The sequence below is a fragment of the Leptopilina boulardi genome, unplaced genomic scaffold (assembly GCF_019393585.1).
Source record: "Leptopilina boulardi isolate dan_hultmark-lab unplaced genomic scaffold, ZJU_Lbou_2.1 LbouV2_121, whole genome shotgun sequence".
Classification (NCBI taxonomy): Eukaryota; Metazoa; Arthropoda; class Insecta; order Hymenoptera; family Figitidae; genus Leptopilina; species Leptopilina boulardi.
This window is the reverse complement of record NW_026137665.1, coordinates 870019-897758: the sequence shown is the minus strand read 5'-3', so window position 1 is coordinate 897758 and position 27740 is coordinate 870019. Positions and strand designations below refer to the sequence as shown.

The 27740-nt window shown below is 21.8% G+C and overlaps 3 protein-coding genes across 4 annotated transcripts; 1 reads left to right on the top strand and 2 right to left on the bottom strand.

Moving 5' to 3' along the window:
- Nucleotides 1-56: 56 nt before the first annotated feature.
- LOC127285782 (E3 ubiquitin-protein ligase RNF13-like) lies at nt 57-10653 on the bottom strand. The gene is made up of 8 exons (XM_051311962.1): nt 10008-10653; nt 8541-8883; nt 5378-5570; nt 5070-5281; nt 4161-4335; nt 3869-4030; nt 2789-3037; nt 57-1503 (listed from the first exon to the last, which is right to left on the bottom strand). Exons 2-8 carry the CDS (start codon nt 8721-8723, stop codon nt 1283-1285), a joined length of 1395 nt encoding a protein of 464 aa, XP_051167919.1. The 5' UTR covers nt 8724-8883; nt 10008-10653; the 3' UTR covers nt 57-1282.
- Nucleotides 10654-11957: 1304 nt separating this feature from the next.
- LOC127285755 (uncharacterized protein DDB_G0283697) lies at nt 11958-22310 on the bottom strand. 2 transcript variants are annotated; one of them, XM_051311929.1, is made up of 5 exons: nt 21903-22310; nt 15893-17483; nt 13526-13699; nt 13263-13406; nt 11958-13133 (listed from the first exon to the last, which is right to left on the bottom strand). In XM_051311929.1, exons 2-5 carry the CDS (start codon nt 17465-17467, stop codon nt 12975-12977), a joined length of 2052 nt encoding a protein of 683 aa, XP_051167886.1. In that variant the 5' UTR covers nt 17468-17483; nt 21903-22310; the 3' UTR covers nt 11958-12974. The 2 variants fall into 2 exon arrangements, with proteins under 2 accessions (XP_051167886.1, XP_051167895.1); XM_051311938.1 differs by lacking the exon at nt 21903-22310 and adding an exon at nt 20378-20527.
- A 723-nt stretch (nt 22311-23033) lies between these two features.
- Nucleotides 23034-26591, top strand: LOC127285796 (uncharacterized). Its single transcript, XM_051311980.1, has 5 exons — nt 23034-23249; nt 25407-25877; nt 25953-26071; nt 26154-26361; nt 26432-26591. The coding sequence occupies exons 1-5, from the start codon at nt 23157-23159 to the stop codon at nt 26504-26506; spliced, it is 966 nt and encodes a 321-aa protein (XP_051167937.1). The 5' UTR covers nt 23034-23156; the 3' UTR covers nt 26507-26591.
- Nucleotides 26592-27740: the final 1149 nt, after the last annotated feature.

Genomic DNA, 27740 nt, shown 5'->3' with positions numbered 1-27740 from the left:
AAAAATTTTACGCAATAAATGTTACATTTAACAGCATAATTTTTTTTTGCACTATATATATATATTATATATATTATTATAATAATAGTATATTTACAATACTTTATACAAACTCACGTATTTTTTCAGAATTCAAAAAAGTCGTTTATTTTCTATTTACCCATCACCAAAATGATGTATATATATATATACTTGTGTGTAAAAGCTCTAATTTATCGCACCGTTGAAATTGAAAAGAAAATAATATTTGCGAGACAGGTAATTTGAAAAGAAACATATAAAACGAAAATTCTGAATACGTACATTTGTAAAAACGTTCTTTTACATCACATTTCTTTATTTTTTGTAAATTTAAACAAACTGCATACATATAATTTTAATGAAAAAAATTTTTCATTAAAGTATAATATGGAAAAAAAAGTTTTTTTTTTTTGCCTATATCAAAGACAAAATAAATATTATATTAATCAAAACTTTCAAAACTTGGGGAAAAATAAAATATTTTTCATGATTATTATTCTTTTTTAACATTTTGAATTTTTTTGTTACAACAAGAATAAAAATCATTAATTTAAAACAATGAATAATTTTAATTAAAATTATTTTTTTTTTTTTATCAAAGAAATACTTATTAGAAAAAAATGAAAAAAATATATTATCTCTATTTTTAGTTTTCATAGATCTACAAATAAAATCTCCTGCATATAACTTTTGGTCTTTCTTCGTATTATATATTAACAGAAAAAAAAAAAAAAAAATTATTTACATTTCCGTGAATCACAGGTTACATATATATAACTATTTTCGAGTTCTGTCACCCTTTCAATTCTCATTAATTATATATTTTCAAATATCACACAATTTTTGTTTTTTGAAATAATCAAAATTTAATATTATTATTATTATCATAATAAAACAATTTAGTTTTTTTTGCAAAATATTGACTGCAGCAAATCAACTGATTTATCAGTTTTTATGAACTTCTTTTATTTTTACTCACAATTTTATCGATTTCTATTTTTTTAAAATATACAGTAATTGTCAAAATTACCACAAGAAATAATAAATGGAAAAATAAAATTATCGATATAAATAAAAAGCCAATTATTATTTTTTCTTTGATGATAGCTTGAAAGAAATTATTATCATCTTTCGACTCGATTAAAACTAATCGAGATATTAACAATTTTTAATTTTTATATTGTGATATTTTTTTTACTATAAAAAATCTTCATTAATGAATTAATCTTTTCTTTTTGTAAAATTTAAAAATTTAAAAAGACTATACCACATTATGATTTCTTTCACTTTGACCTGGCCTTATTGCTGTTGTTGGTAATTCTTCAATTTCCACTTGTGCTGAATTTAATGATGCACTATTTTGAGGGGTTGTAGAATTTTTTGTTAAAACATTAACGGTTAATGATGGTTCCTCTTCGGTGTAAACATTCACAGTATGTGGCTTTGTACTGCTGACAGAGCGCTCGAGATCTGGCACTTCGCCTAAATGAAAGAAATGAACACAAAAATTATCAATAAACACAAAAAAAAAAGAATACAAAGTGTCTAGCGAATCAGGAATTTGGAAAAACCCCGGGAATTTTTTCTTCATGAAATATTTTTTTATGATAAAGCAAAAATTTTATATTTATTTTTCATCGAAACTTAATATGAAACTTTAAAATAGTATTAAAATGAAACATATTCATTTTATTTCATAAGTTCTTAGCCCCCATTAACATAAACTCAATAACTAAAAACTTATTTTTAACAGCAAATAAAATTATTTATAAATTTATTTTTATTAAGTTTTGAAAAATTCAGTCCAACAATTTTCAATATAAATTATTTTGCGCAAAACTTTGTTATCAAATAATAATTATTTCACCTTTTATATTATTTTGTTTAAAGTTTGTAAATAATTTTAATTTTTATTTAATTTCCATAAACAATAGTTTATTTTGCTCTTTGAAAAATTTTCTACATTCGTTGAATACATATTTTATTAACAATATTTTGTGGAAATAGGTAATATAGTTCAATAATTTTTTCAATTCAATAATTATTCAATAATTCAAAAGTTAATAAACAAATAAAAATTGTACTTTTAATATTTTTTAAATAAACCATTACTAAACAAAAAAAAACACAACATCAGAATTGTAGAGAATCTTTTAAAGAGAAAAGGGAGCTATTGTCAATAAAAATGAAAAATAAAAATTACGATTGTTACATAACTTTGAAGAAAAAACGCAAAAAAATGTTAAATAATTATTCTTTGGCAAAAAATTTTGACTCAAAATCCTTTTTTTTAAATTGTACAACTAAACCTTCCAAATTTTGGTTTAATAAATTTTAAAAAGACAGTTAAAAAGAATTTAAATCTGATTTTGAGATACAAAATTAATAATTTTATTTCGAATTTCAAGATCAAATTTTATTTCTTTTATTTTCATTTTTTATTTCAAATTATAAATTAAATTTTTTTTTCAAAGACAAAAATTAAGTAGTAAGTAGTAAGCAATTTTAAACAAATATTTTACTTTTTTATAAGTTTTTGAGGTAATTTAAAAAATAGTAAACAATAAAAATTTTATTAAATAATAAATTGTAATATTTTGTTGATATCAGTTTTTATAGCTTTTTTGATGCCCTTACGATTGGTGAAATGCATTCTTTTTTAAATTGTTAACCAAAGAAAAAAAGAAAATCAAAAATAAATTTTACTTTTTTTTTAAGTGAAAAATAATTTTTTCTCATTTTTATAATGTATTTTTAAGTCTCTTACCATTGATACTGTGACTGTCAGAAACAGTGAACATTGTACCGGATGATTCTGCATTGTGAACACTCATAAAATCGTCCGAATCCGAACTTAATAATGCTGAATTTTCCGAATCAGAGCAACTATTTGAATCATTTTGTCTTTCTTGTTGTGATCTTCTTCCTCCTCTTGAGAAGGGATTTTCACTTTGAGAAGCAAGAGCTCTTGAAAAGGGATTTTCTCTTTGAGCAGCAAAAGTTCCACCTTGTGTACCTATTGAAAAATAATGTATAATAATTTGTTTTAATTTTTTCTTTTTTATTGTATAATTTTACAAAATTACTTGCATTTTAGTTTTTAAATTCAATAAAAAAATAAAAAGTGTCACGTGCCTCGAAAGGGCATAAAATGAAAAAGAAGGTGTAATTTAAATATTAAAAAAAACTGAATTTTTTCGTTTTTTTTTTTTTGGAATAAAGTTATTAGTGTTTAAAATCATGGAAAATTCTTATATGGTGAATTTTTTCATGTTTCTTATAAAATAAAAATAAAAAGTTAGCATCTCATACGAAAGTACATTAAAAATACTTGATGTTGATATTAATTAATATTTAATGAAAAAAACTAACTTTTTAGAAAAATATAATTAATATCTGTTAAATTTTTTAAATTTACAGGCAAGTTTAAAAATTAATATTCAACTAATTTTTTGGTCTTTTTTATACAATAATCAATTAATATAATAATAATAATAGTAATAATTATTTTGTAAAAAAAAATTTTTTTGTATTGAAAAGTACATAAAAAATCCTTTAAAAACCCCCACTTTAAAAATTAAAATTTATTAATTTGTTTTAAAGATACTTTTATAATTTTTTTTTTTTTTTATAAATAAATTAATATTTTAGGAATTTTTTTGCTTTCAAATAAGACAATTGAGCAAAGTAACAAGGCAATAAAACTAATTTTTGACTGAGACAATATATTGAAAATTGAAAGTTTTCCAGGTTTTTGAAGGAAAATTCCCTAATTTTTTTTCACGATTTCCAGCTTTTCATATAGCGTGGCAACATTAAAATTTATTTTTCTCTATAGTAAAAATACCTGAATGCCCATTTCGAATTAAGGGCGTTGAATCGTCCGCCTCTGAATCACTTTCACTGTCGGTTATCACTCTTTCATCGGCTGCAAAAACTTTACGTTTACAAACTGGACAAACTCGTCGATTTTTTGTCAGCCAGGGATCAATACATTTCGAATGATAAGCTACAAGAAATATTTTTATTATTTTCTTATAATCGTAAATTTTCTATATTAATATTTTTGTATTTTTTGTTTATTAATATTATTTTCTAAAATACTATATTTATTTATAGGAAAGAAAAAATAAATTTACCATGCGCACAAGGTAAGACGCGTAATTTTTCACCCTCAACATAATCATCTAAACAAATCGCACATGTTTCATAAGGATCGCCCTTTGTATACTTATGTGTGGGAATTTTTTTTAAACTAGAATTTGGCAGACGATGCCTCCTTTGTCTTCGTCTATCTTTTATACAATTAACGATCTGAAAATTAAAAGTTATCAAAAAAAAAAATACTATACAAAATAAAATTTTATAACAGGAATCACAGTATCTTTTTCATCCCCTTAAAATAGAGCAAAAGTAAAAAAAAATTTTTTTATTTTTTTTCATATTTCAAATTTATATTAATTAATTAAAATAAATTGATTAAAATTTAGATAATTTAAATTTTGTTTGATTAAATTTATGATCGATTATAAAATTCCAATAAAATTTAGATCGTTTAAAAATAATTTTAATTAATTTAAATAAATTGAAATTTAATTAAACTGAAATTTCCGATTAATTAAAATTATAATGAAGTAAAATTAATATATCAGTTAAAATTATTAGAAATTTAAATGAATAAAATTTTAAATCGATTGACATTTTCATCAATAAAAGTTTAAATCAATGAAAATTAAAATTGAATTTTAATTTGAATTGTTACTTAAAATTTTCATTGATTAAAAATTCATAGATTGAAATTTCGATCCATTGATTTTAATTTAATTTTTAATAAAATAAAAAACAATTAATATTTTGACCAATTAACAAAAGTGATAAAAATAAATTAAAAACTTTTCAATCGATTAAATTTTTGTCAGTTTGTACTTGAGATTAAAAAAACAAATGAATTTTCATTTAATTAAATAAAACATTTTTGTTTTCAAATTAAAGAAAATTCAATTAAAGAAAAAATAAAACAAATTTAATCGTGAAAAAAAAAATCTTACCATAAATATGACCATGATAAGAAAACATAGACCAACGACGATAGCGAATGGCAATAATAAATGTGTATTGATATTAAAAGGTAAATCATCATTTATCAATACAAAATAAAGATGATTGTAAAGATAATTTCCTTTGAGTATCAGTCCTGTAAGTTCGCTAACAAACACTGACGGAATTTCAATTCCCACGGAATCTTTCGCTGACATTGGTTCTGTAATATATATATATTTTTTTGTCAATTTTTAATTATCATTATTATTTTAATTAATAAAAAAAAATGACACATAAAAAATTAAATAATATTTACCTAGTTCCTCGCTATTCACATTATGTACAATTACGGCATCATAACCAGCTGTTTGAGCCATTCTAACTTTTATTTCAAAACTACAATTAAAACGTGCTGTTAAAAGTATCCATTTTCCATCGTAACCTGTTATATTTGGTGGTTCTTTTACATTTGAGCACGCAAATGGAGGATCTGCATAAACAATCATGCCCTGTTGTCGAAAAAAAAATATATTTTTAAGTAAATTAAATAAATAAAGGTCATTGTGCATCAAATTACTAACATTATTAATTTTTTTTATAAATCAAATAAATATTAATTATTTTTTTACGCTAATAAATTTTGTTTATTTTTTAATTTTCTTTTTTTTTATAAATAAAAAATGTATTAAATGGAAATCTAATAATTTAAAGTTAGAAAAACCTTATAAATCAAACCAATTAATGCGCAAAATAACTAATTTGTATTAAAAAAAAATTTTCAACAATGATTAAAGTGTTATTAGAGTTTAAGATTTGGGCAAATTGATTTTTGGACAATTTGAAACTTAAATTAAAATTTAGATAAATTTTATTTTAGATACATTTTAAAATAAAATCAATTAAAATTTAAATAAATTAAAATTCAAAAAACTTAAAACTCAATTTGAAAAAATTAAAATTCGGATAATTTGAAGAACAATTCAATTTAAATTTGAATAATTTAAAACTTTAGTCAATTGTAATTTTAACAAATTAAAATTCGAATAATAATTTGAAACTTAAATCAATTAAAATTTGGATAATTTCAATTCAATAATCAAAATTCAGATAATTTGAATTTTTTTTAGATGAATTTTTATTTTTCGAATTAGCCTTTAATAAAATTTCTTTTTTAACGAATTTTTACTCAACAAAATTTTTATTGTACCGAACTTTTATTTCTGCAGAATTTTTATTTCACAAATTTTTTTTTTACCAAACTTTTTATTTCAAAGAATACTAGTTTAACCGAATTTTAATTTAGCATAATTCTCATTCAACAGAATTTTAAGTGATACGAATTTTTGAATGTAAAAATTTCTAATTAACCGAATTTTCTGTAATTTTGTAAAGTAATTAATTAAATTAAAATTTAGACAAATTGAAATTTACATAATTTGAAATTAAAATCAATAAAATTTTTTGACAAATTGAAATTTGGATAATTTAAAATTTTAATAATTTGAAACTTAAATCGATTAATTTTTAGACAAATTGAACTTTTATTAATTTTAATTTTCAATCGATTAAATTTGCATTTGAGGAAAAATTTTGATTAACAAAAATTGTTTTGACCATTTAAAAAATTAGAAGTATTTGAAAATTTGGATCACTTGAAATTTTAATCGATTAAAATTTCAATTAATTAAAATTTTATTTGATTCAAATTCGAATAAACTGAATTTTTGATTAATTGAATTAAAATAAATTTAAATATAGATCAATTACAATTTTAACCAAAAAATACTTCAACGAATTTAAATTTAGATTCATTGTTTGACATAAATAATTTTTTAAAACCATGAATAATTTTTATAAATTCAAATTTAGGTCAATTAAATCAATTATAGAAAATATGAAAATATGTAATTTTGTGTGAGGAAAATTTTAAATAGATGAAGTTTATGATCAACTATTAAAAATAAAAAAATACTTTTCATGCGGAAAATGATAAAAAAAAAATTTTTACCTACAAATGTTTCTTTTAAAAATTTTGTTGATCTAGAAACGTTAAAAAATTTTTTACTGACAAAAAATTATAATAATTTTAATAGGAAAATATTTCTTCTTCTGAATCGTTAATCCAGGCCTTGGATCGACTTTATGGCACACAAAAAAAGTTGTTTTAGTCGATTTACATTTCAAAAAAAGTCGATTTTTTTATTTCAACCAAATTTAATTGATTGATGAATATTTTACTTTAAATAACTAATGTTATTAGATATTAAATTCATTTTATTAATTCTGTAATGAAAATAATTCTATAATGAATATTACACGGGAAAAAGAGAAACGTTGGATTAATACCGTTTTCCGATTGGTTCAACGTCAGTGGGCCCTGTCACGATTTCGGCATTGATTCAACAGACTTTTACTGTTGAACCTACTGTCCATCTATTGTTACAAGTAAGTTGATCCAACAGACACTGCCTACAGCGCTCCTTGCCGTTGAACCAATCGGAAAACGGTATTAATCCAACGTTTTTCTTTTTCCCGTGTATCAAGAAAATTTATTTAGAAAAAACAAATTTCTAAAGAAAAAAAAAATGTTTAAAGTTCCATTTTTATAATTTTTTGAAGTCTGATTTAAGAAATTTATTCTAATTTGGAAGAGTTAAAGTTGAAATTTTTTTTAGAAATAATTGAATTTTAAAAGATTTTGTTAATTTTCATAAAATAATTAAATTTTACAGAACTAAAAATAATTTATCAAATAATTTTAGATAACATTTTTTTTAAAAGTAATTTAATTTTTTAAAATTACGAAGCTGAAGTACGCAACGTTTATATAAACAATTTTTAAAGAAATAATTTTTTAAAATGAAAAATTCTATAATTTTTTGTCTAAAAAATATTTTTTTATAATTTGTTGATTAATGAAAACTACAAGAAATATTGTTTAGGCAAAAAATTATAGAATTTTTCATTTTAAAAAATTATTTCTTTAAAAATCGTTTATATAAACGTTGCGTACTTCAGCTACGTTTAAGATTTACAATTAAAATTTTTGAAATTAATTGAACTTTAAGTGATTTTTAATTTAAAATTTTTTGATGATTTCACTAAAAAAAATTATTAGAAATTGCAGACAAAAATATAATAATTTGAAAATAAGAACCAAGAATTTTTGGTTAAAAATTTGTTAAATAATTGAAATAATAAAGATCTGAAGAAAATCTGCATTGTATATTCTAAAAAAAACGTATTTTGTTTAAATTTTTTTTTTAAATGTTAAAAAAAGTAGAAAAAGTCTCATTTTATTAAAATAAGTCGAAAAAAACTCGGAAAAAGTCGTATAATCCAAGGCCTGTTGATCATAAACGTTGTGAACTTTACCAAAAAGTAAAAAATTGTTATTTCCCCAAATTTACCTGACAAAAAAAAAAAAAAAATAAAAATATTTTCTCAATTATAGTGAAAATAGATGTTTTTAAATTTACTTTGACTCCTTCAGGTGGAATTTGTCCACCAAATCGTGCTGGCATATCTCTGAATTCTTCTTCGATTTGATGACGATCTGCACTTGAGAAAACTAAAATATCGCCCTCCACATTGCTGAAGAGAAGTATTGTTAAAAATATCAGCCATAATTGAGTTCTGTGACTTAGACAACACTGAGGCATTTTTAATTTAATTTTTTTTTTGTTTTGTATTTAATTTCAATTGAAATTCTCCTTACTCCTAGTTTAATGAATTTACTAGGAGTTTTCTATTTTGTATCATAATACATAATCCACAAGTTCACTGATCAATTAGAATTTATTTATATACTCTGATACTGATCTGAAAAAGAGAAAAATATTTGTCTTAATAATTAAAAAATTTCTCGAATTTTAAAATAGTAAAATTATTTTTTAAAATAAAATTTTTTTTTTAGAAATAGTTCTAAATTTTAGTTTTTAAATGTTTAAAAAAAAATCATTATTCATTGTGCAAAAAAAAAAAAAAACTAAAAAATATTTCCTGAAATGAATAATTTTTTTTTAAATTAAATTCTGAATTAAAAAAAAAATTTTACATTGCTTTAAATAAGCAATTTATATGTATAAGTATAGTTATCTCAAAATGCTAATTGCATCCATCAATTCTCTTTTATCCGGTTTACATTAGTCGCATGTCTTTGTTTAAGAGCCACCGACCTTGGATGAACACACTCGACAACTTAGTTGATAAGTAATTTATAATAATCGATGAGATAAAGTCTAATAAAAATTTAGAACACTTTCCGAAACTAGTGTCACAATTTTTTATGACACTCTATAGTTTTCGTAATTTTGCTTTTTTTTTTTTTGTTCATTAAACAGACTTAAAAGTGATGATGTTTATAAGTTTGTCATGATAACATAAAATGAAAATTGCAAATATAATTACATATGTTGGGTAATATTTTTCTTTTTTTTTTAATAAATTCATTATCTTTAGGCGAATAAAAAAAGTTCTCTTAAATGTTAAAATTAAATTGTTCCAATTTACAAAGTTTACTAATTAAAGTGTAGGAAATTATTTTTCATTATGACGTGAATTTAGAAAAAAAGGAGTGACAATAAAATTTTGACATATAATTAATGCAAACATTTTAGAAATTGGAAAAAAACAAAAATATTCACAATTTTATGATACTGAGAATAAATAAAGTATAAACAAAGTTGAATTACTTATTACTTATCAGCATTATTTTGCTTGTGCTTATCATTGCAGTAATGATTGAACCCAACTAGTTTTCAAACATCACTTGTAAGTGCGTATCCTTCTAGAAAAATAAGTCAATCGACATTGACACTTAATGACAATTAAAAAAAACACCTGTCAGCACAGCTTTAGTTTATAAAATTGTCAATTAGGGTCATAAATTGCCATTGGGGAAGTATTATAAAAATAAATATTTAATAAATATATCTATATGTCACCTTATCAGTACTCCAAGAGAAACATAGGTCAGCGAATAAAAATCTTGTTTTCTGTGTAATTCACATACACGAATATGTTTAGTCACTCTTAATATACGTAACACTATCAAAAAAAACTACGTATTTAAACACTTTGTTTTAATTGATTGTAAAAAAAGATTAAAATAATTGTTATAATTGCCTATTATACTATTATATATATATCCGACACAATCCTTTTTTTTTCTTTTATTTATAGGTTATGACAATCGAATCAAATAAGTGTTGGGAGGAAATTTAAAAGCAAATATAAATCATTGACTTTTACTTTATGAACATTAATCAGGGAGTATTATTACAAAAATATACTTATATATGAAGAGAAAACATAAACTGATAATATATTGTAAATAGCACCAACTCTTGTCGATTGAACGCAATTAACTGTCATCACTGCTCTCCATTTTGATATATACGAGAGAATAATTTAAATGTCAACGAATCGCACTTTTTCTAAATGTTTAAACATTGATTATTATAAATTTTCAATTTATTTTCTTACTTTATATATCTATTATTAAGAATTATTTAAAAAATTTATCAACAAAAATACTAACAAATTTTGTCTTTCACTTTTTTGATGAGCAAACTAGAGAAACGTCAGTTTAGATTCGACCGCTAGGGGCGCAACAAGCAAAGCGCCAAATTTGAAAGTAACAATTTTAATATATTTTTAAAATAATAATAATAATATTATTGTTTATAGAAACAATTGCCATGTAACCGCATTAGCAAAATCATTTATTCTTATTTTAATCAATTTTTTAATTATTACAAATATACTTTTATTTTTCAAAATTGAAAGTTATATAATTTTAATTTATTAGAAAATATATTTTTGTTAATAATTTTAATTAAATCGAATTTGAATTTTGAAATATTTATAATTTTACGGAAAATTCATTTTTCTAAAATTTAAAACAGCAAAATTTATAAATAATAAATAAATATAAAATATTATTTAAAAAAAAATTTTTTTTTCTAGATATTTATTTTATTTATTGCAATTTTAATTATATATCGAATTGTTTTTGTATAACTTTCTATTTTACCAACTTGCGATATATTCGAATTTTTTATTTCAACCAACAAAAAATTGAACATCCTTAAATCAATAGAAATTATTCGGTATATTTTATTTATTTTTTTTTTAAAATTATTTTTTTCATTTCTAAAATTAAATTAATTACAACTATATAATTAAATTAACTACAACATTAATAAATTAATTGCAGTTTTTTAAATTTTAGTTGAGATGTATTTTTTTGTTCTAAAAATATAATTTTATAATTTCTTTAAGTTTTTTTCAATTTTAAGAATAAAAGTTTATATTTTTCTTTCTTCAATTAAAAAGATAGATCATTCTCTCAATTTCGTTGTGAATGAATAATAAACAAATTTTATTTTAAACATAAATAACAGAATTATAAACTGAATATAAGGAAAGTTATATTATTTTTTTCAAATTGCAAAAAAAATTAAATACGTATTTTTTTTTTGTTGTAATTTATCGTTTTATGTCGAAAATAATTTTAAAATTTCAATTGTTTTCTAAATTAAATTATTTTATAAATTCAATAATTTTTATTGCTCGGTTTTTTTGAAATAAATCTTTCTTATGTAAAAAATTAAAAAAAGTAGAGAATTAAAGTTAAAATTTAAAGAAGTAATTAAAATAATTAAACTTTTGCAACCAATTATAATTAAAATTTCTTTTTAATTTTTAATTAAATTTAATTTTTATTAACTTTTTTCCAATTTTTTTTTTAACTGAATAAATAATAAATTCTAAATTTCATTATAAGGATTTAAAACTAAATAATCATTTTGAATAAAAATTTCAATTTATTTACTAATAATATATAATATTACACAATTATAAGGTATATATATATATATAAGATGCAACACTTTTTCAAATGAACAATATTTAATTGTTTTCACAAAATATAAAAAAGATCCACACTTAAACAAAAAGTAAAATAAATTGTGAATCTAAAAAAAGAGATACGGGTAAATTTCAAAACCTATTAATTATAATTATATCGCTTCCTAATTTTAATTTTTTTTTTTTTTTTTTTTTTAATTCTAAAAATTGTACTAATTCTTATAAGTGTATAATTCTCAAATATTTAGAGAATTAAATTTAAATTTATTTACAAAAAAAATGAATTACTTAAATTTCAATTAATTACATTCGAAGAATTTTATTAATTTTGTATTAAATTATTAATTATAATATAAATATAGTAAAATAGTTTACTAGTAATTTTTTCGTACTACATGTGTATGTAGATCGTAAAGAATGAATTTTTCCTTTTTTTTTAACATTAACTTAGAAAATCGCTTCGTAAATAGTGAAATTTTTGGGATGCAAATATTCTTTATGAATTGTGTACAAAAAATTACATATATATTATTTATGTACTGTACATTAATCGGCAATATTGGTTTTTGAATTTAAAAGAATCTTTTCTTCTAATTGTGATTTTTCAAGAGGGTTTCAGTCTCACGTTATTCGTAGAAAAAAAAAAGAATTGAATTTCTTTCAAAACTAACAAACATCGTTAATTATAAAAAAATAATATCAAAAGTCGAATTTAAATATAAAATAAATTTTTTTTGCAAATATATATTTGCTTTATTCGATACAAAATCCTAAATACCATTCAATATGTTACAGAAAAAAAATTTTAATAACAGTAAGACTTTCTCAAGAAAAAATCAAAGTTTTGTTTTATACATTAAATTATTTTACAGTTTCTCTCTGATTTAACAAAATTTAATTTTTGAATTTTCCTTTTTTGTCCAATTCACTATTTTTTTTCTCACTTTCTCTCTATCTCTTTCTTTGTACTCGTCAAAAATTCTAAATTGTCTCATTTTGTAATTTTTAAATTAAATTGCTATTTTTCAAAAATTAAAGTCTTACATTTTTCCTCGAGTGAATCTGTCGTCAAGCAATTGGGCCTTCATAAAAATATGTTTCTTTTGAGCTTCATCAAATCTATTGGATTCTAAATCAACATCACGATCGAATGGTCGTCTTGTAGATTTATTTTTTTCCCTAGCCTCTTTTTCTTCTTTCTAAAAAAAAAAAAAAATGAAGAAAAATTATACAATTTACATGTAAAATATAATATGTAATAATTTAATAGTAATTAATTAACTAAAAATGAACTGTAATAATTAATAGTCTAAGAAAAATAATTTTACCTTCTTTTTCTTTTTCAATTTCTTTTGATGTATTTCCAATAATGATTTATGTCGTTTCTTTGACTTTTCAGAAGACTCTTCTTTTACAAAGAATTCTTTAATTGGTTCCTGTTCAGTAGCTAAGGCTGCTAATTGTTCCTCAGCCTAAAAAAAACGTGTATATTTTTTAAATAAAGTATTAAAAAAAAAATTTAATGAAAAAAAATGTTTTTATAGAACTTGAATTAACAAATTTATTAATTGAAATTCAAAATCTTACTAACCTTTTCCTGTTTTTTTCGCATTTTATCTGCCGGTGTATCGCTCCAAGAGGATCTATCAGATAAATCTGGACCATCTCGGGTTTTGAATTTTCGAGGACCCAGTCCCAATGATACAGCTTGAACTGGAGGTAACTCTGTCATCCATTCTTCTCTTTTTTTTTCTTTATTCGTCCGCTGAGATGATTAAAAAAAATTTATTAATGAATGTCAATCAAGGCAAATAAAAATAATAATTTAAAAAAAAAACAATTTTTTTAAATTTAAATCTGATTTTTTTTTATTTAAAACATTTTTATTTACGTAAAATTTATCAAAAGTTTATATTTAAGTAGTTTTTTTTTTTTTGGTAAAGAGATAAATTCAATTCATGTTTTGAAAAATTTTTTTGATTTTTGAAAAAGTCAATAATTTTGTAATATTATACATTAAAATGTTTAAATTAATAGAACTTTTTTTTTTTTTTAGAAAATATTAGAACTGATATAAAAATTTTCAACTAAAATTAACCAAAAAGAAAGTTTTTTTAAAAAAAATATTTTGTATTTTGAAAAATTAATAACTTTGTAATAATTTCTGAAAACTTTTTCGAATATTATTTATTGAAATTTTTGCTATTTCACACTTATTAAAAATATTGCAAAAGTCGTGCCATATTTGTACTTTTAGTCAAAATTACGTATAGAAAAGAACGGAAAAAGTAAAAATTCATTTGGCGGGAAATTTACAGAAAAAAAAAATAATTCTTTTTTGTGTTCATTTAATTGAACGAAATTTTTATTAGAAAATATTTTCAGGCTTCAAATCGACTTTAAGGCATAAAAGAAGACATTTCAGTCGATTTATATTCCAAAAAAAAGTCGAAGAAAACGATTTTTTTATTTTAACAATATTTATAATTGGTTAACAAATATTTTATTTTAAATAACTAATGTTATTATATATTAAAATTCATTTTATTAATTCTGTAATGAGAATAATTCTATAATGAATATTTTCAAGAAAATTTATTTCGAATATTTCAGAATCAAACTAATTGTAAGATAAATTTTCAAAATTTTATTTAAGTAGGACAAATTTCTAAAAGAAATTCTTAAAGTTTTTATAATTTTTTCAAGTCTGATTTAAGCAATTTATTTGAATTTAAAATTTTGTCATAGTTTTTAGTTCTGATGGTCAAATAAATTTCAGGCATAACTGAAACAAGTTTTACAGATTTTTAAATAAATTTTTTTTTTTAAATAATAATTTTGGAAGAGTTAAATGTTGAAATTTTTAGAAATAATTGAATTTCAAAAGATTTTCTTAATTTTCAGACAATAATTAAATTTTACCAAACTAAAAATAATTTATCAAATAATTTTAGATAACAATTTTTTAAAAGTAATTGAATTTTCAAAGATTTATAATTTAGATTTTTGAAATTAATTGAACTTCAAGTGATTTTTAATTAAAATTTTTTTATGATTTCACTAAAAAAATTGATTAGACTTTGCAGACAAAAATACAATAATTTGAAAACTTTTTAAGTGAAAAATGATTTCAGATAGTTGAATTTTCGAATATTATAAAAATCATTAAAAATAATTGAATTTCAGGAGAGAGTTATAATTGAAATTATTAAATTTTAAACAATTTTAGATGGTAAATTTTAAAAATAATTAAATTTTACAAGTTTTTAAATTGAAAGTTTTGAAAATAATTGAATTTCAAAAGATTGTGTTAAATTTCAAACAATAATTATTATTATAATAAGAGAAATTTCTAACAATTTTTGTTGATGAAAAATTTATTAGAAATCACATAAAAAAATAGAATTCCAAAAGATTTTAATTAAAAAATTCTTTCAGATAATTGAATTTTTGAAGAATATTATAAAAATCATTAAAAATAATTGAAATTTTTGCAAATAATTAAATTTCAAGTGACTTTGAATTAAAAATTTTTGGTAATTTTATTTGCTAATTTTTTTTTAAATTATAAACAATAAATTTCATAAAAATTTTAATTGAAAAATAATTGAAGATAATTGAATTTGTGAAGAATTTCATTAAAATTATTAAAAATAATTAATATAGTGAAGTATTTTAGTTAAAAATTTGTTAAATTATTTGAAATAAAGAAGATTTGAAAAAGATCTGCATTGTATACAAAAAAAAAACGTATTTTGTTAAAATTTTTTTTTTAAGTGTTAAAAAAGTAGAAAAAGTCGCATTTTATTTATATTTATTAAATTATTATTATTTATATTTTATATTTATATTTTATTAAATAAAATTGAAAAAATTTCGAGAAAAATTATTGCTTTTATGCTTTAGCAGAAAGTTTCTATCTCTATAATATTATGTTTCAAAAATGAAAATAAATTACCTGTGTCATTAATTGGTATTGAATTCGTTGTGCTCTCAATTCAAGACTTTGTTGCACAATACTTGTTTTATGAGCCGAATGATCAGCAGGCAAAGGTCCTATAACATCATCATCATCAGATTCGGCAGACACATCGTCGGTCTTCAATTCACTAGGCAAGGTAGGACCATAAACTTTTTGTGTTTTTTCTTTTTTTGTTAAATGAGATGGTAAAACAGGTCCATAAACATCATCATCATCGTCATCATCATCACTGTCTAATTTTTTAACTAAAAGATGAGGAGGTAAAGTAGGTCCAATAGTTCTTTTTTGAGAAGACTGATCCAATAATTCTTCATTTTGATGCTTTTTACTTTTAGAAATTTTTTCCCATTTTTTTGACAAAAGATTATTATCTTGAATTGTTGATTGACTCGAAGATGGCATTATTGGTCCAATTACAATTTTTCTATTTTCATTTTCTTCATCAATATCACTAATATCTTCATTATTATCACCAGAATTTTTTTCATTTGATTTAATTATTTTTTCATTATAACTAAAATCACGTGAAATAACAGTTTCAATCGACGTCAATCGATTTGTCATTTTTTCATTGTCTTGAATTTTTTTATTTGATGATTCTAATGAATAATCTGAAAAGGCACTAGGATTATTATTACTTGAACTTGATGAATGATTACCATTTCTTGAATTTACCTTTTGCAGATCATCATTAAATTTTTTTCTCTCTATTTCATTGTCAATTAATTCCAAATTTTGTTGCTTTGTATGTCGTTTTTTTAATTTTGTTTTATTATCATTATTACTGTCATTTGAACAATCGGATGAAAATTCTTCAAGATCGGAAACAATTTCAAAATCTGATATGTTAAATTCACGACATAAATTTTGTGTTGAAATTTTTGTTTTTGATAAATTATTATCATTATCATATTTTGGCTCGTTAGAAATTTTTTGGTGTTTTTCATTTTTTCCTAAAATACGATCTTTGTCTTTTGAATGACTTTTATGTTTTTCATGATATTTTAATTTATGTCTATCACTCGATGATCTATCACTACGACTTCTATCACGTGATCTTTTTCTATTACCATCACGTGAATTTCTTGATTCTCTTTGTTGTATTTTTAAATCTTTTTCATTGGAACGTGAAATTTTTGATTCTTTCTTTATGTCACATTCATCTCTATCTTTTTGTAATGATAAATTTTTATAATCCTTATCGTCCCTTTGTTTCAAATGTTTTGAATCGTGTGCATCTTTTGAATCCTTGAGATATTTTTGAAATGAATGCCGATCACGACGATCCTTTGAATCACTATCTCTAGAGGAATGTCTTGAATCGTATCTAGAGCGAGAATCACGTCCACGATTTAGAAATTTTTCATTATCCCTTCTATTTCTCTCCGATGATGGTCCTGGAGATCTTGATTGTTGCTCTAAACGACTAGAATATGGTGAATCACGATATTTGGAAATTATTGTTGTTGCATCTTTTCTAGTAGCTTCAAATCGAAATCGACGTCCGTCATCACTGTCTTGACTTTCGGAATCCGATTCCATTGTGGTCATTATTTTTTACTTTTTTCTGAAAAAAAACATAGTAACATTATTTTTATATTTCAAGTTTATAATACGTGCAAAAAGTACGAAGCTAAAGTACGCAACGTTTATGATAAACTAATTTTTTTAAATGAAAAATTCTATAATTTTTTGCCTAAAAAATATGTTTTTATAATTTGTTGATTAATGAAAACTAAAAGAAATATTTTTTAGGCAAAAAATTATAGAATTTTTTATTTTAAAAAATTATTTCTTTAAAAATTGTTTATCATAAACGTTGCGTACTTTAGCTTCGTGAAAAAGTTAACCAACGCCATTTTGTTTTTTAAAAAATGTAATTTTTTGTGACACTTTGTGCTAATTAGTGATGCAAAAAATTTTTTTTTTTGTAATAATAATAATAATTAGTACTCAAATTTCAAAAATAAAAGAAAAAACATTTTCAAGCTCACAACTGCCATTCATATGAAATTAAACATAAAAAATTTGTCATAGCAAGAGCAAAAATAAATTCTTATAATAATTTTCAAAATCTTTAATAATAAATTTTTTGCAAACCAATTTCAAACTTAAATTTTAAAAAACGATTTTTCAACCCACAAATATTCCAAACTAAATTTTATGCTGAATGTTGCTAGTCAAACACAAAATATAACAATGAAAACATTTGAGAAAAATTCGAAATTTTTCAAAATTATTCAATTTAAAATTCAAAGAAACATTCTTTTCTCAGAAATATTCAAAAAATTATTTCTTTACGAAAATAAATTTTGTTTTAAATTGTGCTAATCGAGCACAAAAAGAAACAATTAAAATATTTACAATAAATTCAAAAAAAAACATTTTTTTCAAATTATTTTCTTTTAAAAATTATTGATTGAGAAATGTTATAAAAATTTGTTTAGAGATAAAATTATAATAATTTGCACATAAAAATATTTTTTCTACTAAATCGTTGATCATAAACGTTGTAAACTTCACCAACGTTCACGTTAAATCAATTAAATTTATTTTATTTGTATTTTTCAAAAATAAGTTTTTTTACTCAAAAATGTATTTAAAAAGTATTATTTTTCAAAATCTAATTTTTCTGTTGAATTCTGAATAAACTTGCTAAATTCAGCGTAAAATTTATTTTTGACAATAATTTTTGAATATTTCTATATAAAAAAATGTTTTTAAATTTTAAAATAGAATTATTTTCAAAAATTTTGAATTTTTCGTAAATGTTACAATTTTTACTTTTTGTACTCAGCAAACATAATTCATCACAAAATAAAAATTTTGAAAAATAATTATTATAATTTTTAAATATTTTTGTGTAAAAAAATCTATTTTTGAATTTTAAAATTAAATTATTTTCACAATATTTTAATTTTTCTTTAATGTTTTAATTGTATTTTTTTGTGTTCAAGTAGGCACATTTCAGCATAAAACTAAAAAAAAAAATTTTTTTTTAAATATTTCTTGGTTAAAAAATCTTCTTTTGAATTTAAATTTGAATTATTTATTTTGTAATATTTTATTATTAAAGATTTTAAAAAACATTCTAAGAATTTCTTTTTGTTCTGGTCTTGCAAAATTGTTTTATTTTTAATTCCACATAAGTGGCATTTGTGAGGTTGAAAAAGTGAGTATTTTTTTATTTATTTGAGTTTTAAGTAATATTTGTTCAAAAAAAAATATTTTTACTGCATAAATTAGAACAAAATTAATTAAAAATTAAAATAAAAAACAAAATGGCGTTATTAACTTCTTACAAGTATTTATAATTCGATTTCAAAAAGAAACGTTCAAACTATCTGTAAAGTTTTTTTTTTGAAGATTTAATTTTTTTTAATTAGCATATATTATTATTATTATTATTATTATTATTATTATTATTATTATTATCAATATTTAAATTATGTTATTTTTTAAAGTTTTAATATTAAGTTTTCGTGACTATGGATATGGTTCAAATGAATTGTCGGATTTTGAATTAAATAAATAAATATGAATCTTGAGAAATATCAGATTAATAATAGTGGAAAGAGTAAATAGTGAAACTGATGAAATGCTATAAGAAAGAAAAATCGATACATAATGAATATTTTATGTATCTTTCATCCTATGGTCAAATATATTATATCTATGTTCATCTTTTTGGTATTGATTTAAAACAACAAACAGCAAACTTTACAGAAGTTTCAATTTTAAAGATCTTTAGTATTTTTTTTTTTTTTTTTTACCAAAATTGATGAAAATAAAAATAAATTAAACGTGCTACCTATCACAAAACATTTCAAATAATTTTTATAATTTACGAAGCTAAAGTACGCAACGTTTATGATAAAAAATTTTTAAAGAAATAATTTTTTAAAATGAAAAATTCTATAATTTTTTGCCTAAAAAATATTTCTTGTAAATTAAATAAATTTCATTAATCAACAAATTATAAAAATATATTTTTTTGAGCAAAAAATTATAGAATTTTTCATTTTAACGAAGCTGAAGTACGCAACGTTAATGATAAACGATTTTTAGCAAATAATTTTTTAAAATGAAAAATTCTATAATTTTTTGCCTAAAAAATATTTTTTTTATAATTTGTTGATTAATGAAAACTACAAAAAATATTTTTTAGGAAAAAAATTATAGAATTTTTCATTTTAAAAAATTATATTCTTTAAAAATCGTTTATCATAAACGTTGCGTTAGCTTCGTTCATTTTAAAAAATTATTTCTCTAAAAAATCGTTTATCATAAACGTTACGTACTTCGTTATAATTTTTGTATTAAAATAAATAATGAATCAAATGAATCAAATTACTTAAGTAAATAATAAAATATTAATGTAATTATATATTAAAAAAAAAAGAAATATTTAGTGTTAGGCATCAAGTTTTAGAGAAAGCTACTAAAATAACAAACAATTACTGTTCTAAATATTTTGCAGAGTCTTTTTTCTCCACATTATTATTATTATTATCCATTTTTTTCTCCTCAATATTCTTTGTAATTGAATTTTGTAAATTTTTCACATTATTCAATTCAGTTGATGAAATAATGGGAAATTGTTTAATTTCATTTTTTTTCTCAGTTGACATCATTTTAAAAATTTTAGCACCACTATATTTCAATGATTTATAAATACCAGCTGTTAAAATTCCCTTTAAACTTTGTGATACACTTGAATTCCAAACAATTCGCCTTAAACAATTATAAACAATTTCACTACAATCAGGATCATGTGCAAGTGCACGTAGACAATCCTCAGAATCTTTTATTCTTGGCCCCTGTGACCATGCTCTAACTAACATTCTCTGTGGTGTTCGTGGCAATTGATTTAAATGATGTATACGAGTTGCTGGTCCAATATCTTGTCTACACATTGTTGGATCATCTTCTGATAATGGAATTTCAACATATTTATCAAAAAATTTTAATATTGGCGAATAAAGTTGACGAAAATTTTTCAATTGTGGAATAACAATATTTTTTATTTTATTTCTATCCTCACCAAATGTCATACGAAAATCACCATTATATGATAAACCAACAATTGTTTTGTAAAATTCAATTTCACTAAAATGTTCAGGCAATAATAGTAAAGCAGCATGTACTGCTGAATGTAAATTTTGTAAAACAACTGTATTTAAATTTGAATTTTCATCAGGTTCAATTAATTTTAATACTGGTTTATGCAATCGTCCAGCTAAATAAAGAAAATTCCAATCCAATAAATCTTCAACAAATGACATTTCTGAAATAACTCCATATTTAATAATACGACCTTCAGCAGTTTTAATAAGTGTATTGTAGTAAACTTTTGCACCCCATGTCTCTTGTAGTCGTGCAATTGCTTTAAAGCCCAAAATTCTTAATGGTTGAGCATAATGAGTTGGATTACGTCGTATATTTTCTCCATGCCAATGTTTTGAATTACGTACAACAAATATTAAATCCAACATATTATTTGATGGTTCATTTTTTTGTTTAAACGCTCCAGAACCATAAGCAAAACAATACTTCATGCCCTGAGGAAAATCCCTCAGTATGCGTTTGAATTGAGATAATTGCGCAACTTTTTCAATCATTTTTTTTTTTTTTTTATATATTTTTTTTGTTCCTAAAAACAAAGGAAATTTATCTTCCGAGACGATGATTGTATTTTTTTTTACGAAAATTTTACTAAATAACCATAAAAAGTGAACCACAAACGAAAACTACTTTTTTTTTTTTAAACAGCAAACACGACAATTCCAAAGAGAATTATTTCTCTTTAACAAATATAAACTTTCAAAGAAAACAAATCCTAATTAACTATACTTTATTTTAACTTTGGACTAATTAAATATGAAAACAATTGTCGAAAATAACAGCCACGTCGTGTTTTAATATTAAGCCACCGCAGTTAACCTAAAAATTACATTTTGTATCGCAATGTCGTAATAGTACTTACTTAAATTAATTCCTTTTTTTTTCTCCTCCAATTATTTGTATCGATGAACGATGATTAGAATAATTCGACTATAATGTTAAATATTAACACCACAATCTTAGTTTGTTGTTGCTGCTTATATTTTTAATATAAATAAAACAACATTTTACATGAAATCACACACAGCCAATGAGAATATAGTTTCGTGATGTTTAACATTATTTTTAATCGCACATGAAACGAAAATTATTGAAAAAAAAAATAAATAAATAAAAACTTTTTTTTCTATTTGTCATTTGAACAATTACAATAAATTCTAGTACCTTTGAGAAATTTCAATAAGTAATATAATATACTATTATAGTATATAGAATTGGAAAGTCAAAACGACGCAAGAGGCAAAACAAATGGAAACTATTTCTTGAACGCGCGGGTTCCTAAAATGGAGGTACATTACTGTTTTGGAAAATAAGGTTATTCAAGTTGGGTGGGGGAAATCCAAGATGGTTGCTTGCTGGTGCACCTATCAGCCTATCAGCATTCATTCCCACGAGAAATTTCTCGTGGGAATGAATGCTGATAGGCTGATAGGTGCACCAGCCATCATCCATCTTGGCTTTCCCCCACCCAACTTGAATAACCTTATTCCAAACATTCGCGCATGTCATTAATAAAACTTACATGGCGCAATTTTTAAATAATAATATTTAACTTTCAAAGTTTATTTTTAAACAAAAGATATAAATAATATATTAAACAAAAGTTGCAAAATTTCGATATTATTAATTATTTAAAAAATGTATTTATTTTAATTACCTAGTTTAATGAATATTTTATTATTGTTATTATATTTTTTATTAATTATGTACTTTCTGTTATTTTTTTTTTATTATTTTGTATTGTGACGTCATTGTGAAAATCAAGTGGTAATTTAACGCAGATATTTCTTTTATCGACATGTACAACATTTATGTGTCGATAAAAGAAATATCTGCGCTAAATTTCCCTTGACAGTGACGCAGCTATGCGCAGAAATCCGAATTAAGTGCTACGCGCAAACCACTTGGAGACTTGGACTCAATTAATGAATTATCATATAACGATACTAACAACCCTAGCGGGAAAACGAAATATTACAGATCACGTGGTTTATCGTTTTGTCTTTGTTGTGTTTGTAGCGTTTGTAGCACTATTGAGCACGTTTTAAAACACCGGTTAATCGTAAAGATTTAATTCGTAATCGTAGGTGAAATATGTAAATAAAAAAAAATATAAATGAGTTGTTTTGTAAAAGGTTGTACCACGTCAGGGTACATGAAGAAGAATTGTAATGAAAATTACAAAAAACATTTATTCTCGCCCGTTTCCGTAAGTATATATGTAAATGTAAAACATTTTGTTATTTTAAAATACAAAAGTATGCAAAATAAATGTGTGAAAAAACATATATATATATATATATATTATTTGTTAAAATAACCTCAATATTGTATACTTTACGCCTTTTTTTATTATGTAAATGATTGTTTTGAGTATAAACAAATTTTTAATAAAGTGTCTTTTAAGGTTATGTAATTGTTGTGATTTCACATATGTATAAATATATATATTCTCCGCAGTTTTATCTCACAAAATATTTGATAAATTGAACTAAAATTTTGTGGAGAACTTAAAAATAGTATTAAAAGAATCGCTGTTATATTTTATGAAAAATAATTATTAGAATAACTACTGGAAATACTATAGTAATTTTTTTCGCAAAACATTTGCCAAAAATTTACTTGTTGCGCAGAAAGTTTCTATATAAATGCTAGATCTGCGCAATAGTTTTTTTTTTTATTGTAAATTAAATGCATAGGAAAATATTTAACATAAAATTACGATTCCATTGAAATTAAAAAAAAAAAAATTTTTTTTCTACCAAAAAAAATATATTTCGCAAAAAGAAATTACTGGAGTTTCCAGTATTTAATTCCGTATAATTATTTCAGTAATTATCCCAATAATTATGCACATAATCATTTTTCGTAAGGAATGTGAAAGAATATTAATATTTTATAAAAAAAAAATTTATTTTTAAAAAATTGCATATTTGAGGAAAATTCAATACATGGGCAATACAATTTTTGTTGTTTCCCTAAATATGCAATTTTGTAAAAATAAATTTTTTTTTTACAAAATTAGGGTGTCTAACGGTCAGGGAAAAGTCAAGGAATTTTTTTAATTTTCTGAAATTTTTTTATAAATAAATTAAAGTAACTATTAGTTTCAATTTTTTTTTTACTTTTTTCCCAGAGAAAATGCAAATTAAAAAGTTTAACATGTGATATATCTTATATTCATTAAGTAAATAATTATTTACTACTATTTATTGAATCTAGTAAATGATTTTTTAAACTTGGATAACAATTAATTAATTTTTTTCAGTGAAATTTTTGTTTTTTTTTTTAAATAAAAATTATTTGATACAAATTTTATTTTATCGGTTCAACTACAAATAAAGTAAATTATTCATTAATATACGAATAATTTATTATTTAATGCTAATACTCACATTTAATTTATAAAAATTTTTACAGCGTCGAATATTAAATTATCGAATTTCTATTTAGCAAAATTGTATAAAGTGGATTTTATATTATGCAAAATTTTCAATTTACATTTAACTAAAATTCGATTTAATTTCTATTTAGCAGATTTCTTATAAAGCATTTTTTCTAATACTTTTTTTTAATTTTAAATTAATATAATTTCAATTTAACGAAATTTATGTCTATAAAAATTTAACAAAAAAAGAACTAAGTAGAATTTTTCTTAAATGATAATTCTGTTAAATGAGAATTAGTTCGAATTAAAATTTTCTTTAATAAAAACTTTGTTATAATAATGAATTTTTAAAAATAGAAATTCTGTTAATTGTGGATTTATTTAATGACAATTTTGTTAAGTAAATAGTTTGATAAATTGAAATTTACTAAAATAACAATTCTATTAAAAAATTTTTTCTTTATACAATTTTTCTTGACATAAATTCCATTAAATTGAAATTCGATGTACTAGAAAATCTGCCTTTATATAATTTTATTAAATAAAAATTTGATAATTTAAAATTTGACGCCGCAAAAATTTCTTTTAAATTAAATGTTGAGAATATTTAAATACGCCCACAATTAGTTTATTTATTTCACTTAAATATTTTATTTTTTACCAAATATTATTTATTTGGTTCAAATACATATGAAATTTGTGGTAAATAATTTAATTGTATCAAAAATAAATTTTATTTGATCAAAATAAATTTTTTTTAGTTTAATTTAGGTCAGGGAAAAGTAAGGGAATTTTTTTCCTAACAGTTGTTAGACATCCTGAAAATATTAATATACTCTGGCACATTTTTGACTTAAAAAAATTTTAGCACAATTTATCAAGTATTTTGCGAAAAAAAAACCCTCAGAAAAATATTTACATACTAAATCAAAAGAATCACGTGACCTTAATATAATTATTTAAATTTATTTATTGTAGGAGGAAATATTATGCGAGTGGAAGAAAGCAATTCCTGGAGGTGAGAATTTGTTGAAGAAACATAGAATTTGTGAACTTCATTTTGAAAAAGATGACATCATAACTGATTTTGTTACAAAAATGCCTGATGGAAGTGAATATCGTTTAAAACGAGAGAGACCAATGTTAAGAAAAGGAGCGATTCCAAAATTTTTTTCAACTTTAACTTGTAAAGAAACGTATGAAGCATCTCAAAAGGAAATAGAAAAAAATCATCAAAAAAATGTTATTAAAAATAATGAATCATTTTTATTGCTTAAAGGAGAGGAAGTAGATTTTAAAGAAATGATGAATTTTTCTGACAAAATTCCATTACCATCGAAAAATTGGTTTGTAAACTCTGTGGAAAAATTTATTCAATGGACATCGTATAGTTATAATTTCGATGATTGCTCAAAAATAGTAAGAGTAAATGATGACAAAACAGTAAATGTAAATATAATTTTTTTATCAAAATATTTTACTTTTTATGAAATTAATTTATAATACAATTATTTATATTTTTAGATCCTTTTAGGTAGAAAAAAAGTGGAAATACCAAATTTTCAAACAGTGAATAATGTCAATGATGTGGTTGCATTATTAAAGGAAGTTGACAAAGTTATTCCATGTGGGGAAACTGAAAGGCTAGTTTGTGAAAAAAATTGTTTCTTTTTTTTTTTTTGTCTTTTCACAAATTTTAATATTAATTATATATTATTTCTACAGATCAGACAAATGTTTTGGATTTATTATTCAAAAAGAAAGCAGCAGAGGTCGTAAATTTATATTTTGCGAAGAATGTGCGAAACATCGAAAAAGAATGCAAAACAAGATTGAAGTAGCGGATATTATAGCAAAACTGAGAATGAAAAATAAGAAATTAAGAGAGAAATGTAAAAATGCAAAAAGAAAAGAACTACGGTTGGTTAAAACTGTAAGTATAGAATAAAATTATATAACTAAATATTTTTTTCTAATATAATTAATTACAATTAATTGTCTAGAGAAAAGTACTCAAAAGAAAGATACAAGAGCTGCGGGGAAAACACGCCGAGACAAAAGAAGAAATTTTAAATTGATCCGAGGAATTAGATTTATCAGGCAATGGGCGTTACAAATGTATATCACTCAGGATTATAAACAAAAAAAAAATCAGAAGTGGAAGACACAAGATCGTATGAAATCAAAGTTAATTATAAATTGACTCTACTTATGACATATTTTGTTTCATAATTCGTTCCTATATTTTTATAGTGCTTCCTTGGAATAATGAGGGAATCTTGGGCTAATGATTACCCAAACTTACATTTATTTATGCAAATGTACAAGTTGATCTCCACATCTTAATCCAACCTCAAAGATAAGGTTCTATTTCCAACTTGTGAAATTTTTGACGTTCTACTAAAAAATAAAAAATATTGATGATGCGGAGAAAAGAAAAGAACAGTGACATTAGCTCGATACAAAAAAATTAAAAGCATACAAAATAAATTTTGTTCACAATTTAGAAGATAGGGCGATAAAACTATCTAATAAACAATTTCATGAAAGGAATTTAAAAAAAAATAGAAACAATTTTAAAAAACAATGGATTTCCTCAATACTTTATAACAATCAATATTAAGAATAAAAAACCTTACAAAAAAGAAAAGAGAAACCAACATGCAACATAACATATTCTCACTCAACTATATTCTATATTTAAAAAATTTTCCTGGAAATTACAAAATTAGTTGATAAGAGCACTTTATCTTAAGAACCTCAGGTGGCATTGAAAACTGTAAGGAAAAAAAACAACGTATTAACAATTCGTGATTTTTTAAATGTAAATATGTTTAATAATTTATAATTTATTTAATAATCTTAAAAATTGAAAATAAATATTCTATCAATTAAAAGAATAGAATAAATTATATTATCCAATGCGAATAATGCTAATACATTATTTTTATAAAAACAAGTAAAAAATATTTTGTATCAAATAATATTAAAAATTTGTAAACTTATTTAGCACCACTATCACTACAATTTATCGAATTTTGAGAAAAATCCGAGATATGACCCTGTCTTTTCATATGAAATGCCTCAATTGATTTTAACGAAAAGTAATGAATAATTTTAAACAATTAATTTGTTTATTTCACCAAAAAAAGCTTGGTTATTTGATGTACCTAATTCAAATTTGTTTATCCCAACAATTTTATTTTATAGATTCAAGTAAATTAAATTATTTAATACAAGTTATGAATGTTTTCAATGTCAATACTTTATTCTTTGAAACAAAAATATTTCGATTACGTACAGAAACGTGAG